Source organism: Lampris incognitus, chromosome 10 (genome assembly GCF_029633865.1).
Source record: "Lampris incognitus isolate fLamInc1 chromosome 10, fLamInc1.hap2, whole genome shotgun sequence".
Classification (NCBI taxonomy): Eukaryota; Metazoa; Chordata; class Actinopteri; order Lampriformes; family Lampridae; genus Lampris; species Lampris incognitus.
Window position 1 is genome coordinate 45,127,107 of NC_079220.1, and position 14,610 is coordinate 45,141,716.

The window sequence follows — 14,610 nt, forward strand, 5'->3', positions numbered from 1 at the left end:
GGCTCAGAGAGGCCCTGCAACCTATGAATTGTCTGACGGTAGGGTGTGGAATGCCATGCACCTGTCACCTGCCTCTGTCCCAGCCTCTGCTGCACACTCACAGCCCACTGTCCAGCCAGAGGATGTTTACATGCCCCCTCCTGCTGCCCCGCCTCCTCGAGCATCTCCTGTTCCCCAGCGAGGCCGCAGGCAAGTTCACCCTACTGCTTGGTTGGAGGACTATGTACCCTAAGCTTTTCAGAGGGGCAGGTTGGGTGTGTAATGGACTGTGTTATGGACTGTTACACTTAATATGTTTTCACCTTAAAAAAGGACTGTTGCACTTTCATATGTTTATAATATCAGCAACAAAAGAAGAAAAAGTAATTGGTATTGAAAAGGGAAAGTAAGCAAATATACTGTTTCGTATAAGGTGAATTTGAAAAAAAAAAGAAAGGACACCTGTCTTGTCCGTTTGTTGGTTGGTAAATACACTGTTCATGTGTTATCACGAAGTAATCTATGGCAAATGCACTGACATTCTGATAAGATGTTTTAGTTACAGTGATGACTGCACTTTCAGTTTAAAATTGATATGCAATATTTTTGACATATTTGATATGCTATATAAGCTACTTTCAGTTACAAATGGTTGACAAGTCAGAGTCGTTTACTTAAAGTGTTCATTCAAAACATGGTTTATTGCAGGAATGTTATTCTTAAAGAGAGGGATATGTGGTATTGTCTTACATGCCTTATCATTCCAGTAGGTGGCAGTAGCGCCTAGCACGACAGACTGTACGTGTTGAGATGTGCATTTCCCTGAGGAAGAGTTCCGAGTAAAGGAAGTTGAAACGACACCTTGCGTTGTCCGTCTGCTCTTTTCATGTTAACGGTACTACTCAACAACTATGCAGTTTATATCCTGTATTATTTGCTATGACTACTCGTTATAGTTAAGAAATGTATGTTTTAGCTAGCCTAGCATAGCAACGTTAGCTGTGTGTGTTGCTTTTGTATGTTGGCTGCCTGAGACCAGTTGTTACTAGCTCAAACCGGGATAGTATCGGGACTTGGTAGCTAAGCTATCTATTTTATTCAAAAGGAGTCGGACAAGGTGAACAGTGAGCAGGGAAGACCTCCGTGGACAACATTGGAACGTGCTCCCGATTGCCGTGCTACCTTGGACTGCCCTGCCGTTTCCTCGACGTGGCCTTCGTTCTCTCTCATCCTCTGGTGCTCGCTGCGCGAGCGGTTACCCTGATTCCCACCATCGTTGCCCCTCTCCCCCGGCGCGGGGACTCGTAAGTACAAACCTCCATTCCTGCACGTGCATTTTGTTTATGCTTGGCAGTGACCAAGCGAAGTGGCCATAACAGTTTGTAGGCCCCACCGCTCCCAAGCTACATTTCAGGCCTGCAATGTACCCGTAACAGTCTGGGTAAAAGTTGGACTGTGTCGTTGCATCGTGTGAGTGTGTGTGCGAGTGTGTGGGCCCACTTTATTATTTTGTGTTGTTGAAAGTTGCTAACAGAGTCTAATTGGAGACTCCGCTTTATTATTTTTCTAGGTTTTGAACCTACATGGCTTAAAGCCATACATTGTGTTTACATACAAATCCTACTATTTTGATTTCATATCTATATTATCATTGTCTATAATAGACAATTCCTCATTTCATTTCATATTGCTTGTTAAATAAATATCTATATTTTGGTACATTTTAAGTTAAAGGTGTTGTGTCACATGTTTAAAAAGTAGATAATTCATATAATTCATAAGGTAAACAGAAAGTCTTAATTCATGTTACTTCCTTTTAGTCATGGAGGCACCGCCAATATTTACAGTTTATTTACAGTATTAGGACATTTTGGTAACCAGTTGATAAGGTAAGAGCGCCATTTATTTAGATCATAACCCAGGACCCGCCCATATTAGTAACAGACTGCAGATTTTATTTAGCTAAATATGGGACGGGTGTTATATATCATTTATGGCTCTCTTGACACATTCTAACAAGTATATTGAGAGATTAATTGTAAAAGGTGACTTAACATCCCTTTTTTATTGTTTTCCTAAGAACTTCTAATAACAGTCAGTGGCTTTGACCCTCAGTAGCAGGAGGCTTTCAACTGATCCAGGCATAGTGAGGAGGGCATGGGTGCTCACACCATACTAATTTGTTTACTGTAGTTGGTCACGATGTTTACTTAAGTTCCCTTTTTTGTTAAATAACAATAAACTTAAAACCACATAATTATTATTTTCTTCAATCATACATCACGCCCTCCCCCCAGTCCACACATACCACCAACAACCCCCCCCCCCAAACGCACCATGTACTAAACCAGCTGATACTAATCAATACCACTCTTAAGACAGTAGGGAAAACTAGTTAATGAAATCTGCTGGTTTAGTACAGTTGTGAAGCAAATACATCTCCACTTCTGCTCGATACCCAACCCTAGTACCATGTTTGTTGGAACAACTACAGTACCATGTTCTTTAACAGACAAGGGATAACTGATAAGTAGTAGTGGCAATATTAATAGACACACAAATTTTGAATGACATTCCATCAATATACCATGACCGGCCCTTTTGTCAGATTTCTTTACTTACCAGTACAGCTAGGTCAGCTTGCGATGCCCCTCCAATCATGTTGGGCACAAAGCTTTTGTGACCTGGGGCATCCAAGATGGTAAAGTGCTTTTTATCTGTCTCGAAATATGCTCGGCCCACTTCCACTGTCTTTCCCTTGTCCCGCTCTTCTTGGTTTGTGTCCAGAGCCCAAGAGAGATACCTTGGAGTGAGAAAAATTACATTTTTTAAAATCACACGTATGATTTGAATTGCTGACATTTCTAATGAATCAAAGTATAATCAGAGTGTAACAGTTTAAATCTAAAACAGAACAATGTTGAAAACAAGCACGTGGATGATCTAACCTCATTTCCCTGGGGAACTGGCTTTACATAGTAAAGTGTATAGGTTATCTGTTACATGACATGGTGCGCATCCACCGATATCACTGAAAAATGATGACCAACACAAAAACTGAAAAACAGCTCATCTGATTATTAGACCTGTGGTTCTCAAACTTAATTCACCACCTGAGGCATTCAAACAGATCCCCAAGCATACAAGCATGTAGACAGTTTTAAGCCCTACAATGATCATTTAACCTGGTAACCAGACAAATCTGTCAGCTCATGTTTTATTTGCTCTGGCAGATATGTTTCACATTTACAGATTGGTCTGGTGATGTCAGGCTAAGTCACTTTTTGTTCACATTTTATTAAAAAGTAAGGCATTGGATGTACATAAGAGGCTATGCTTCAGTCTTAATCCAATAACATTCAAACCCTCATTAGGAGAGAACCCTTGAATGAGGACATAATGCTTTGACTGGATTTAAAGGGAAACAAGTTTAAGTCTAAATGTTTTTTTTAAGAATTGTGAATTGAGAGCAAAATCTTTTTTTGTTTAATCTACCCCCCATTTTCCCCCAATTCAGCAAGTTCAACTCCTTGTTCAGCTGGCACAGGTGCGATTTTATGGTAACGGGGAGGGTGTAGACTAACATACGTTTCCTCCAATCAATGCAGAGTTGCCAAGTGCTTCTTTTCTCTCAGCATTTGCCCTTGCAGATGTTATCACTAAATGGCATTTCATTATGTAACAATGTCCACGCAATAAATTGTCTTTGCTTTGAACTTTGTATTGTAAAGATGCCATTCAGATTTGCTGTATAGTGAAAAAAGGCATACTGTATAATATCTGCTTCACATTGTTGTGGAACGCTGAGTCTACATTACCTGAAAAATAATGGACCATTATAGCACATAATAGCTAATGTTAATATCTATCAAACATTTTTCTTATTTACCACATGTATAGTATTTTGATATGACATGGTTATTTTAAATAGTAAATTCTATTTTTGGTTAAACGTACTTTACTCTAAATCTGTTTTTTTTTTAAGAATGCTGTCGTAGGCTGTGGACAGTTTATGCAATCCACCTCAACATTCACTATAATGCGTCTGAACTGAACTTTATTAATCATTGGCACTTCCGCCAAAACTTAACCACCAGATGGCTACATGGCATCTAACAGACCATAGCGTCCCCTGGCGGCAAATAATGGAACAGCAAATGTGATGGCCCAACATTGTTTGGGAGATCGCCGATTTCATTTTGCATAACACCAAAACCCAACATGTCATCGCAAAAGCTCACAGCAGGAAACAAAAATCAACCATAGTGTCTGCACACATAAGACACATAAAACAAGTTCCACTGTAAAAAGGATTTTGGACTCTACTCTGTGTCCTACTCTGTCTCACTCCTACATTCAGTACTAACTGGAATGGTACAGACACTGGCTGAAACCCAAAGGAGAAAGTTTTGTAAATTTCAAATTTAGACTTAATTTCCTTTTTAGGAGACTACCCACTCACCAGGTTTCCCTGTTCTTTTCTTTGGCTTCTCTCTCATACTTCTCCAGAGTTCTTTTGTCTACCATGCCCGTTAGATACCTGCCAGAGGAGGAAGGCACAAGCAAGAGTGGGAGATTGAGAACACAGCTCAGTGAAGGGTAAATGTAAGGAGTTGTAAGCATGTTGAGAGAAACGCTTTAGATGTTAAAAAACCAAATATAATGTATACAATTTAGAGGGGGAGAAAACAACAGCAAAAAAGTAGTCAAACAGGAGAAACAGAGCCTTTACTCACATGATCTGCCCACCAATTGTCGACTTCCCAGCATCTAAAGCAAAGACAAACACAGAGGAGTTGAATTAACAGAGGGATGTTACATCCATACATATGTTATACTTTATCCTATGTGAGTATGTCAGTGGATGAGTGGCCTAGTGGGCTGACTGGCTACACTGTCATAGTGACATTGAAAGTACTTACATGGAGATTTACACAGGACTAGTAAGGCTAACACCAGCAATTATAAACATGTAACGTAGAGGCACTCCTCTGGCATTAAAGCAGTCATGTATACACCCTAATCTGATTATCTTTATTATATATTAAGATCAAAATCGGTAATATCAGGATTGAGGCAAGATTTTTGCCATTTCGATTCATTAGCATATAAACAACTTAGTCTAAGTTCTTTCAGCTTTTTGAAACTGCATGATAAAGGTTATCAGACACAATCAACTGGATGATGTCTGAAGAATACAAACATAACAAAATGCTATAATTTACAGACTTAAATAACGAAACAGCTATTAACCAGTTAAGTCTATGTATGTGTGGTAGATGGTATAGTGACAAAGAGCATATTCAGCAATGTGATCAATAAATTTCACTGAATGCTTCGACAGTATTCAGCAAGTGAGACTAAGTGAAATACTTTCAACTTGTATCACTAATAAAGAATATAAAAACAAAGAAAAACATGACAAGAAGGGCATTGACTTCTCTAGATAGTTTTTATGCAACTGACTGCTCAGTTTGCAATAGTATGCTGTCTGCCTCTATATACATGGACAGAGTTAGCTGACAAATAACTAGTTCTAAGACAGGATGGCAAGTAGTGTTTTTATAGTAGTGTAAGTAGTGTAATCCAGGTAAGAAAATCACAAAAAGTTGAATCAGTTCATCTGGACACGTTTATTGAGAAACGTTTCATCACTCATCTAAGTGACCTGTTCAGTCTCAACTGAATGCAGGTATCCCCAGCCTTAATACAGTGGCAATACTGAGGGGGGAGCCTAAGACTACATCTGTCACCATCTTACGATGCTGTGAATGCATCTATTCCCCAATCCTCTGTGAATAATACACATGGCCATTGTAACTCTAGTTAATGGTCACAGCAATTTGTATATGAAACCAATTGTTATGCCACTGTATCATTTATGAGGGTGGGGATACCTGCAGTCAGTTGAGACTGAAGAGGTCACTTAGATGAGTGATGAAACATTTCTCTCAATAAACACTGTGTCCAGATGAACTGATTCAACTTTCTGTGATGGCAAGTAGTGTTATGGTGTCCTGCAATAACGCAAAGAACAATGAAGAAAAAAACAAAAAATAAAGACAGGCAGAGAAATTATCTGACATGCTGGCTTGAGGACTACTGTCAGGCAAACAATCCTGGGCATTGCCACTACCAGACAGAGACAAGAGTGTACTGGGAGGGCCCATGTACCTTAAGACGAATTATTTAAAGAATCAATGTATATCTGGGTTTTAGAGAAACCAATATTATCTCAAAACATGTAAACCCATGTACTGAAATATGACTTTTAAGGGTTATCCTCTACAATTGGACACTGGTTTCCATGTATATGTACTTACAATATTTTACCCATAACCAAATCATGACTAATACATGATATGCAAGCACAGAATATCTGCTTTGTGGATATCAGTTAGGAATTAGCCCCTGCAGCCGAATGACAACCCATTTATACGGCTGTCACCACTATGAGAAAAATGTTCCGTTTTCTGGGTGACCTTTGCAAATAAGGATTAATAAAGCTTGTTTTCACTCTTTGTGATAACGTCAATCTTGACATAAGGCAAGAAAAGAAGAAAAAAAAAGTCTTGAAATCATCAGTACAAGAACAAATGTAAAATTAGTAATTGTTATTGAATGGGACATCAAGCATACCGTTACAATAAACAAGTCATTCTCTTTTTATACTCAAGCAACACCCCCTCCAATTCCGAATGTATGTAACTGTAATGCCTAACTACATCAATTTTCAACTATCAACATGCATCTTACACACATCCTTCTATATGTAATAGATAGAAATGTCAAATAAATGAACAACTTCCTTTCTCTTCACAGAAATGTGTGCCAATGAGGCATGACAGTGTTTGACCACTTACCTACATGGCCGATGAACACAACGTTGACATGTTCCTTCTTGGGTGCGTCTGGCTGTGCAGGTGTCACCTTTGGCATTGGCACTTCCTCCTCCTCCATAATTTCTGGGCTGGTCTCCATTGCAGGTGCCCTGTCATTGCTAGGTTTGCCTCCTGGCTCTGCCTCATTTGGCTCTGTCCCTTTCTCATCCCACGTCTCCTCTGTGGTCATTTCTGCATCACCATTCTCCATCAGAGCTGCACAGTATTAAAAAGGGGAGCTTTACAATGCTTGATTGAGTACGCTGTGCATTCCCAACCTTTGATCCATATGTCTGCATTTGTGCCTTTTGTTTTTGACGTTTCCACTGAATGGTATATAAATTTCTGTGCTGGTCAAAAGTAGCTGTTATGACAACATTAAGTACTCACAATAACCCATGAGACACTATTCCTGGTAATGAACAGGTGTGTGTTTGAACAAATGTGGGTTCGAGATAAGACTGAAGTTAGATGAAATAAAGTCACACACATGCATACAAACAGGTTGAGAAGCACAAAGGGTGGACAAAATAAAGGAATATCTGTCCTTTGTTTTGAGAACAGTTTCATTTCCCCCAGAAATTACGTTACATCTATTCATATTATTTGTCCTACACTCTCTTGTAGGACATCTGACTATCTCCAAGAAAAACATCCAATTCTTGTTAGGGTTAAAGGAGGCAAAAAACTACTTTGCTCTCAGAACTTTCCATGAAGTTTCACTGATATTTACATCTGGTGACTAAGGGAGTTAGGACAAGAACTGACTAGGGATGGGATGATATAGGATTTTATCGCGGGTCACGATAAATACTCACGAAAAATCGATCGTGGTGAATTTACATTATCGGAATAATTGTGACTATTCTCACGAGTGACTTGAAAAAGCTATCAGCAAGTCACATCCATAACTTCAGGAATCGGCTCTAACCGGGAATCCCCACTGGAAGCGAGACTAAGCGGCATGTAAGTGTTCTGTCATCTAATCCACACTGACTCTGTATTCTGTAAATGCCAACCCAGCCAGATGTTGACGACTGTTCTGGGAAGTGCAAACCACTAGTATTGATGCGTCGCAGAAAATGGGCAAAGTTTTGTTTATTCTTAGTATATAACATTTAGGGCTGCACAATATTGGGGGGGAAAACTCACATTGTGCGATTTTTTTTTTCCTCTGCAATATATATTACAATATGAAAACAGGAATTTTCACCAGATGATTTGAATAGCTCTATTTGGAATGAATTAATCATTCTAAAATGATTGGGGTAATTTTATTGGGGAATTGTTGGGGAAATTGTGAAAAGTGAGCAGTGCCTTTTTTTGCCATTCATAAGGGAAGAGAAGGAGATGGAGCCGGACAGACAGCCGAGAAAAGTGCTGTGTGGCTCGGCGCCGACATCATCCGAATCTGCATGTATGCATCATCTATCCGCCACCCACAAAAACGAATTATTTTCTCCAATTTAGAGACCCACACCCGATCACATTACCATTATTTCTCAGTGGGCTATATGTAACCATGATGATATGGTGACATATTACACCATGTTTACGGAACCAGTTTTGTGGCTATCATATACATACAGCACTTTGCAGCTGTTTGCATATGACACACCCTGCACTTGACTCGTCATGGTTAAGTATTTCACTAGATCGCTCCCACACAGAACTTTTCTGCCCTTCCTTTTTTTTTTGCTTTTAATTCTCTTTTTTTATTTTCTCTCAGATCTTTTTTGCCTCCATTGCTGCTTAAGGCAAATGGACAACACAATTGGCGCAATGAGCCTAGTCTGCTAATTTGTGCATGATGAAAAATGAAGCCTCACATTTTAGAGAATAATTAATATTTTCCTCATTCATTATGTATTATTTCACCCACCCACAACCCATTCGCTATTAATCAGAATGTTAATTTTTATGACTTGGCCCGCCAGATCCGTGGATTAACCGCAGTGCCCGCGGATATAACTATGATCCGTGCATCACTAGCCGAGAAGCAGACAATTCAATTCAATTTTATTGTCATTAAAAACAATGTGCAGGCACATATTATAAATGAAATGAGGGAACAAACATGTTGTGTCATTTGTCCAAACGGAGTGAGAAATGACAAAGTTCTGTATGTCATATCAAAGAGACTTCACTTGAAGATTAGCCATGGAAAATTAGAACTTTGTGAGTTTTCCTTTTGTATCTAGCAGCAAGTTTTTTTTAAGAATAATAATACATTTTATTTGTGGGCGCCTTTCAGAGCACGGTGTCCTTGAGTGTTTTTTTTTAACTGTGGTTAAAAAAAAAACAAGCAGCACTGTATCAGACAGCATAAGATCAAAACAGAGCATGGTAGACAAAAAGTTAATACAACAGATAAGTATAAAATCAGCAGCAGCAACACAAAACTCAATGAAGCGTGGACCAGACTGAATATGCCAGTTTGAAAAGGTATGTTTTGAGATGGGATTTGAAGGTTGAAAGAGAGTCCATGTTGCGAATGTCTCGTGGGAGAGAGTTCCATAGGTGGGGGCAGAATGACTGAAGGCTCTAGACCCCATGGTAGTCAAATGGGCCAATGGTGTAGTGATTTGGAGAGCAGAAGAGGATCTGAGAGTGCGGGAGGGCGTGTGGATATGAAGGAGTTCAGAAAGATTTGAAGGAGATAGGTTATTAAGGGCCTTAAAAGGTGAGAAGCAGGATCTTGAAGTCAATATGGTATTTAACGGAGTCAATGGAGTTGCTGAAGAACAGGAGTGATATGATTTATGGAAGGAGTTCTGGTAATGATACAGGAAGCTAAATTCTGGACCAACTAAAGTTTATGAAGACACTTGAGGGGAAGACCAAAGAGGATAGAACTGCAGTAGGCAATACGGGATGTAACCAGGATGTGAATGAGCATGGCAGTGCTGTTAGACGTAAGCGACGGAAGAAGACAATTAATATTGCGTAGGTCGAAGTATGCAGACCGAGTAACATTGTTGAAGTGAACTTCAAAAGATAATGTGCTGCCCAAGATGACACCCAGACTCTTAACCTGAGACGATGGAGGAACTATAGAATTGTCAATAGTTAGAGAAAAACTATCAGGTTTAGCCAAAGTAGATTTAGTACCTACTAGCAGGACCTCGGTTTTATCACTATTAAGTTTGAGGAAGTGGTATGAAAACCAGGATTTAATTTCTAGTAAACAGTCAAAGGGAAGTGGGTGGAAGAGTGGAGGTAGGCTTGGTGGATAGATAAAGCTGGGTGTCATCAGCATAGCAGTGAAATTGAATGCCAAATTTCCTGAAAATGTGGCCAAGAGATAATAAGTAAATAAAAAATAAATAAGTAAATAAAAAATAGGAGGGATCGCAATACAGAACCCTGGAGAAAACTGGTAGTAACAGGAAAGGACTGTGATCTCAAAAGTTTAAGTTGGACAAACTGAGTGCAGCCAAAGAGATATGATCTAAACCAGTCAAGGGGGGTGCCAGTTATTCCAATGGAAGCTAATCTCTCTAGGAGGATGTTATGTGAGATGGTATCAAAAGCTGCACTCAGGTTGAGACGAACAAGTATGGTTAAGAGCCCAGAGTCAGCTGCCATCAACAGATCGTTAGTGATTTTCACCAAGGCTGTCTCCATACTGGGCATGGAGCGAAAACCAGACTGGAATTGTTCAAACAGACTGTTGTGCATCAAGTGAGCGTGTACCTGAGATGCAACTGTTCTTTCAAGTGTTTTAAAAAGAAATGGTAAATTTGAGATTGGGCGAAAATTATTGAAAATGTTGGGGTCTGCACCAGGTTTCTTGAGTATTGGAGTTATTGCAGCTGTTTTGAGAGATGAGGGAACAAAGCCAGAGGTAAGGGAGGTGTTTTGAGTTAATTTGCCTTACTTCACATCGCACGACCTGCGACGTGACTATTGCGCATATGCACATCGCAGTGACATTGCTGAAATGATATATTATGCAGCCCTTATAACTGTTAAAATTTTGATTCGACATATTGTTAATATACACGTTTGTTTGTATTCCTAATGACCACTACCACCATTGCGTCGCGGAAATTTTTTGTACTATAGTAAATTAAAGTCTGCCTGCAGTGAAACGGGCAAGCTCAGACAAACTGGGAGCCTTGATCAATTCAATCAGTGTAGATATGGTTAATAAGTCCAAAACACATATACAGCAGGATATTTATGTGATTTAAACAGCTGTCTGCAGATTACGCTTCATTAAACGTGACAAAAATAGATTCGAAGCATTAAAAAAACGTGGGGGGGTCTCAGTGTCTCACGGAGTAAGTGTGGATTGATACATTTAATAAAATGGAAGTGTATCTGGCACCAGGCCCTCCTCACAGATCTTCCTAGCTACGGCACCCGCCAGGGGCCCCGCTCTCTCAGGGTCTCCCCCAAGATATGGAAATGTGACTAAATGAAAGAATAAAACAAATTCCAGTATGTTTTTCTGCCAATTTAAGAGTTTTAAGCACATTTTGATGATTACCTGGAAATATTGTGAATCACAATTATTTTGGCCAGGACAATCCTGACATGAAATTATCATATCATCCCATCCCTAGAACTGGCCTTGTATTTTTGAAAGCACACTTTGTTCTGCATTTTATATGACAATACAACATTACTATCTTTGAACATGGAAGCATCATGAGGGTAGTGTTTGTCCTAGTCTTCTATAAAAAAAAATTCACCCCTTGATAAATATGCAAAGCAATTAACTGAACCTATTGATAGCTTCAAAACGGCAGCCTTATACCATTTAAAACAACAACCAAAGTGCTTAACAGTTAGCATCAAAAAATGAAAGTTGGATCCAAATTTAAACCTAACCATATATCAGAAAAAGAATAAAAATTATTTGACCATATTACTTGGGAGTCACCAGTTCAAAATATAATAAGAGAAAGTTTCAAGGGGCTTTGTCAACTTCAAAGTCTTCAGCTACCAGTTTGTCATAGCAAAGTCATAGCAGTGAGAAATTCACTTAAACATTCTATACATACCAACAGTTTCTGACAACTCCATGGTGGCAACTGTTTCAACGGGAACTGTGAGAGGGAGACAGATTTTGTATCTTAATATATTTTTCAGTTTTAACTCAAAACCTTGCTTTCCCTATAAACAATTTCCTATCTTTCCCCATGAGACACCTCTTAATTACATCACTTATAATTTTCCAGGACTAGGAAGGTTATTTTCAACAGTATATACATACTTGAGGGGGGAAAAAAACTTTTCAAAAGTGCAAGCTGCAACTGTACACCAAACGTGAAAGAGAAATCCTACGTGGTCTTTGTCAACAGTCACGCTTCAATGACGGCTGTTTTTTTTCTCACGTTACATCTCTATTTGTTAGATCATATATGCCTATTGGGGCTGGGCTCTAAGTCAAGACTAGCAAATAAAACAACTTGCTTCCACGAATGTAACCACCCCAGCCTTTAAGGATATGTGAATATACTGCGAGGCTTTGTATACAAGTAGTTTGCAAAGTAGCCAGACCTCTTCCATTGACCAACGGAATTTTTTTTTAAAAGCCACGGGAAAATCAAACCAGGAATTGGATGCACAGAATACAACTGACGTCCTCTCTTGTGGCTAGTTAGCAAATAGGAAACACACTGAAGTTTTGTACACGTTAATGCCCTTAGAGCTTCTGACTGGGGGTAAATAAACCTGTTTCGCAACTTGGAATGCAATTTTACCATGACAGATCATTTAACGAAGACATTTCTTTACTCTAGCCAGGCTTTTTACTGACAGCCTTCGCCCCACTCAGCCACAGGGAGTACGTCACAACATCCACGTCACTACATCCCCGGGCTGATCTCAACAGTGCATTAGCAGCCACGATCTCAAGCGATATCTTCAGAGTTTAAAGCCGTCAAAAAGACATCCCTCTCTCAGTCAGTCAACTAGCTTCGCCCAATTCTCCATTTGAGTTTGGCAACTGATTACCAAAAACTGCGATTCAAATTGCTGTGCCATTTAATTAAGACACACAATTTTACTGTTTACCTGAGAGGCGACACGACATAGCTAACGTTGATTTGTGTGAGATTATTAACTCGTGACGGTATATCTGTCCTGCTGGCTATCTGGGCAGCTAACACTTTAGCGAGCCTGATTATATCAACTTAGTACATAACTTCCAAAACCATGGACAGAAGCACTACCAAAATCGACGGCACACAAAACAGCATACCACCTAACATAACTAAATGAAGCAAACTGACGCCTGTTTGGTCTTGGGCGGTTACAGGGACAAGTCCTCTCGTGTGGCCACTGAGCTAGCAAGCTTAGCAACACTAGTCTGTAAACTACCGCTAACTGGTATTTAGCTAGCATAGCTCGTCGACGTGACAGCAAACTAACCGCCGGAATCCACGTTTGCCGAAGGCATTTTCATCAGGAAGGCCGGGACAAATTCAGCGGCGTTTATATTGGGGACAAAAGGTTTGGCGTTCACATTCAGCGCCGTTAACGCCGATTCAAGTTGCCCGTCGATCGTGGCCTCCGCATCGTCCTCTTGTTCCCATGAATCAGGTGCAGTGTCTCTCGGGTCCATCACGGGTGTAAAGGTTTTCACTTGTGTGAGATTTGCACCGCGCACTCGTTTGATAACGTCTGTGTCCACCTGAAAGCAATCGTTGATGTCACTCCTTAAAATGAGTAAAACTTTCCAGTCGACCGTAGCTTTGGTAGTCCGATTCGGTCACAGAACAGCCGGTTTCTTCCTGTAGTCGGACGTGAGAGAGGCTACAGACTCAGCGCTATACTCAGTCCGCGTGAGAGTCTGAGTCTCATCGATTAACGGCAGCACGCCGCAGTGAGCCCTGGGATGTGATGTTGTTCCTAGGAGCCGAGTACGTTCGCTTAGACGGCCTGTTCAGAAAAAAAGAACCACTACTTCACGCTTTACGTAAATGACGACAATTTACGTCAGTACTTACTTACATCTTATGCGCCCGCAGATTCGACTCAAGTTGCAGTAAAACTATTTCTTTCACGTTATAATAATTCAATTCATTCAGAGATGTAGCTTTTAATGATTTGCGCTTGAAAAATTGCCTGAAAAGTGACTAGACTTCAAAATATTGTAGTGTTCACCAATGTAAAGATCACACTTGCAGAATTTACAACCGAACGACGTCTTTATTCTCGAGATGGCCAATGCCATACTGATGGCCATTAACTCAACCTACCATGCAAAACAACGAACAGCAATAAGTAACTAGTGAGCCACCCCCCCCCCCACTCCACCAACCACTGGCACGCACACTGACCGAAATAATATGCATTCCCATGATTGGCAGAGAGCCGGGTGATGAGAGACTGAGTCCGCCAATCAGTTCTCCCAACAGCAAGGGGGCGTCACACTATTTTACGCCGTGAGGCGACTTCTATTGTTATAATTATAACAATGTGTGGGGAGTACCTATACCTGCGTACATGTTGCACTTCTCTTTATTTATTCTCTGAACATTTAGAATCGAATTAGTTCTACATGTTTTCACATATCAACTCCATTCCAACGTTAGGCTACTTTATCCGGTTTGCGGATGTATCCAACAATCTGAGACCACTAAATCAATAAATTTGTATATTTTTGCCATAGAAACGAATGGCAGAATACAGGCTTGCAAGGGGAATGATGCATCGTAGACTGCTAATGACTGGCTGTTCACAGGTTTCAAGGAAGCACCTTGCCAACCACTAATTTATCAATAAAATGATAATA

At 40.1% G+C, this 14,610-nt stretch overlaps 1 protein-coding gene across 1 annotated transcript in view; it reads right to left on the minus strand.

Annotated features, from left to right (window-relative positions):
- Positions 1 to 13,646, minus strand: part of gspt1l (G1 to S phase transition 1, like) — a 44,692-nt gene extending 31,046 nt beyond the window's left edge. The window contains exons 1-6 of the mRNA XM_056287160.1: positions 13,245 to 13,646; positions 11,873 to 11,917; positions 6,843 to 7,076; positions 4,716 to 4,749; positions 4,442 to 4,519; positions 2,602 to 2,782 (exon numbers count right to left, since the gene is read on the minus strand). Of these exons, the coding sequence (XP_056143135.1) occupies positions 2,602 to 2,782; positions 4,442 to 4,519; positions 4,716 to 4,749; positions 6,843 to 7,076; positions 11,873 to 11,917; positions 13,245 to 13,437 (765 nt within the window). The 5' untranslated portion in view covers positions 13,438 to 13,646. The remainder of the gene's footprint in view (positions 1 to 2,601; positions 2,783 to 4,441; positions 4,520 to 4,715; positions 4,750 to 6,842; positions 7,077 to 11,872; positions 11,918 to 13,244) is intronic.
- Positions 13,647 to 14,610: the final 964 nt, after the last annotated feature.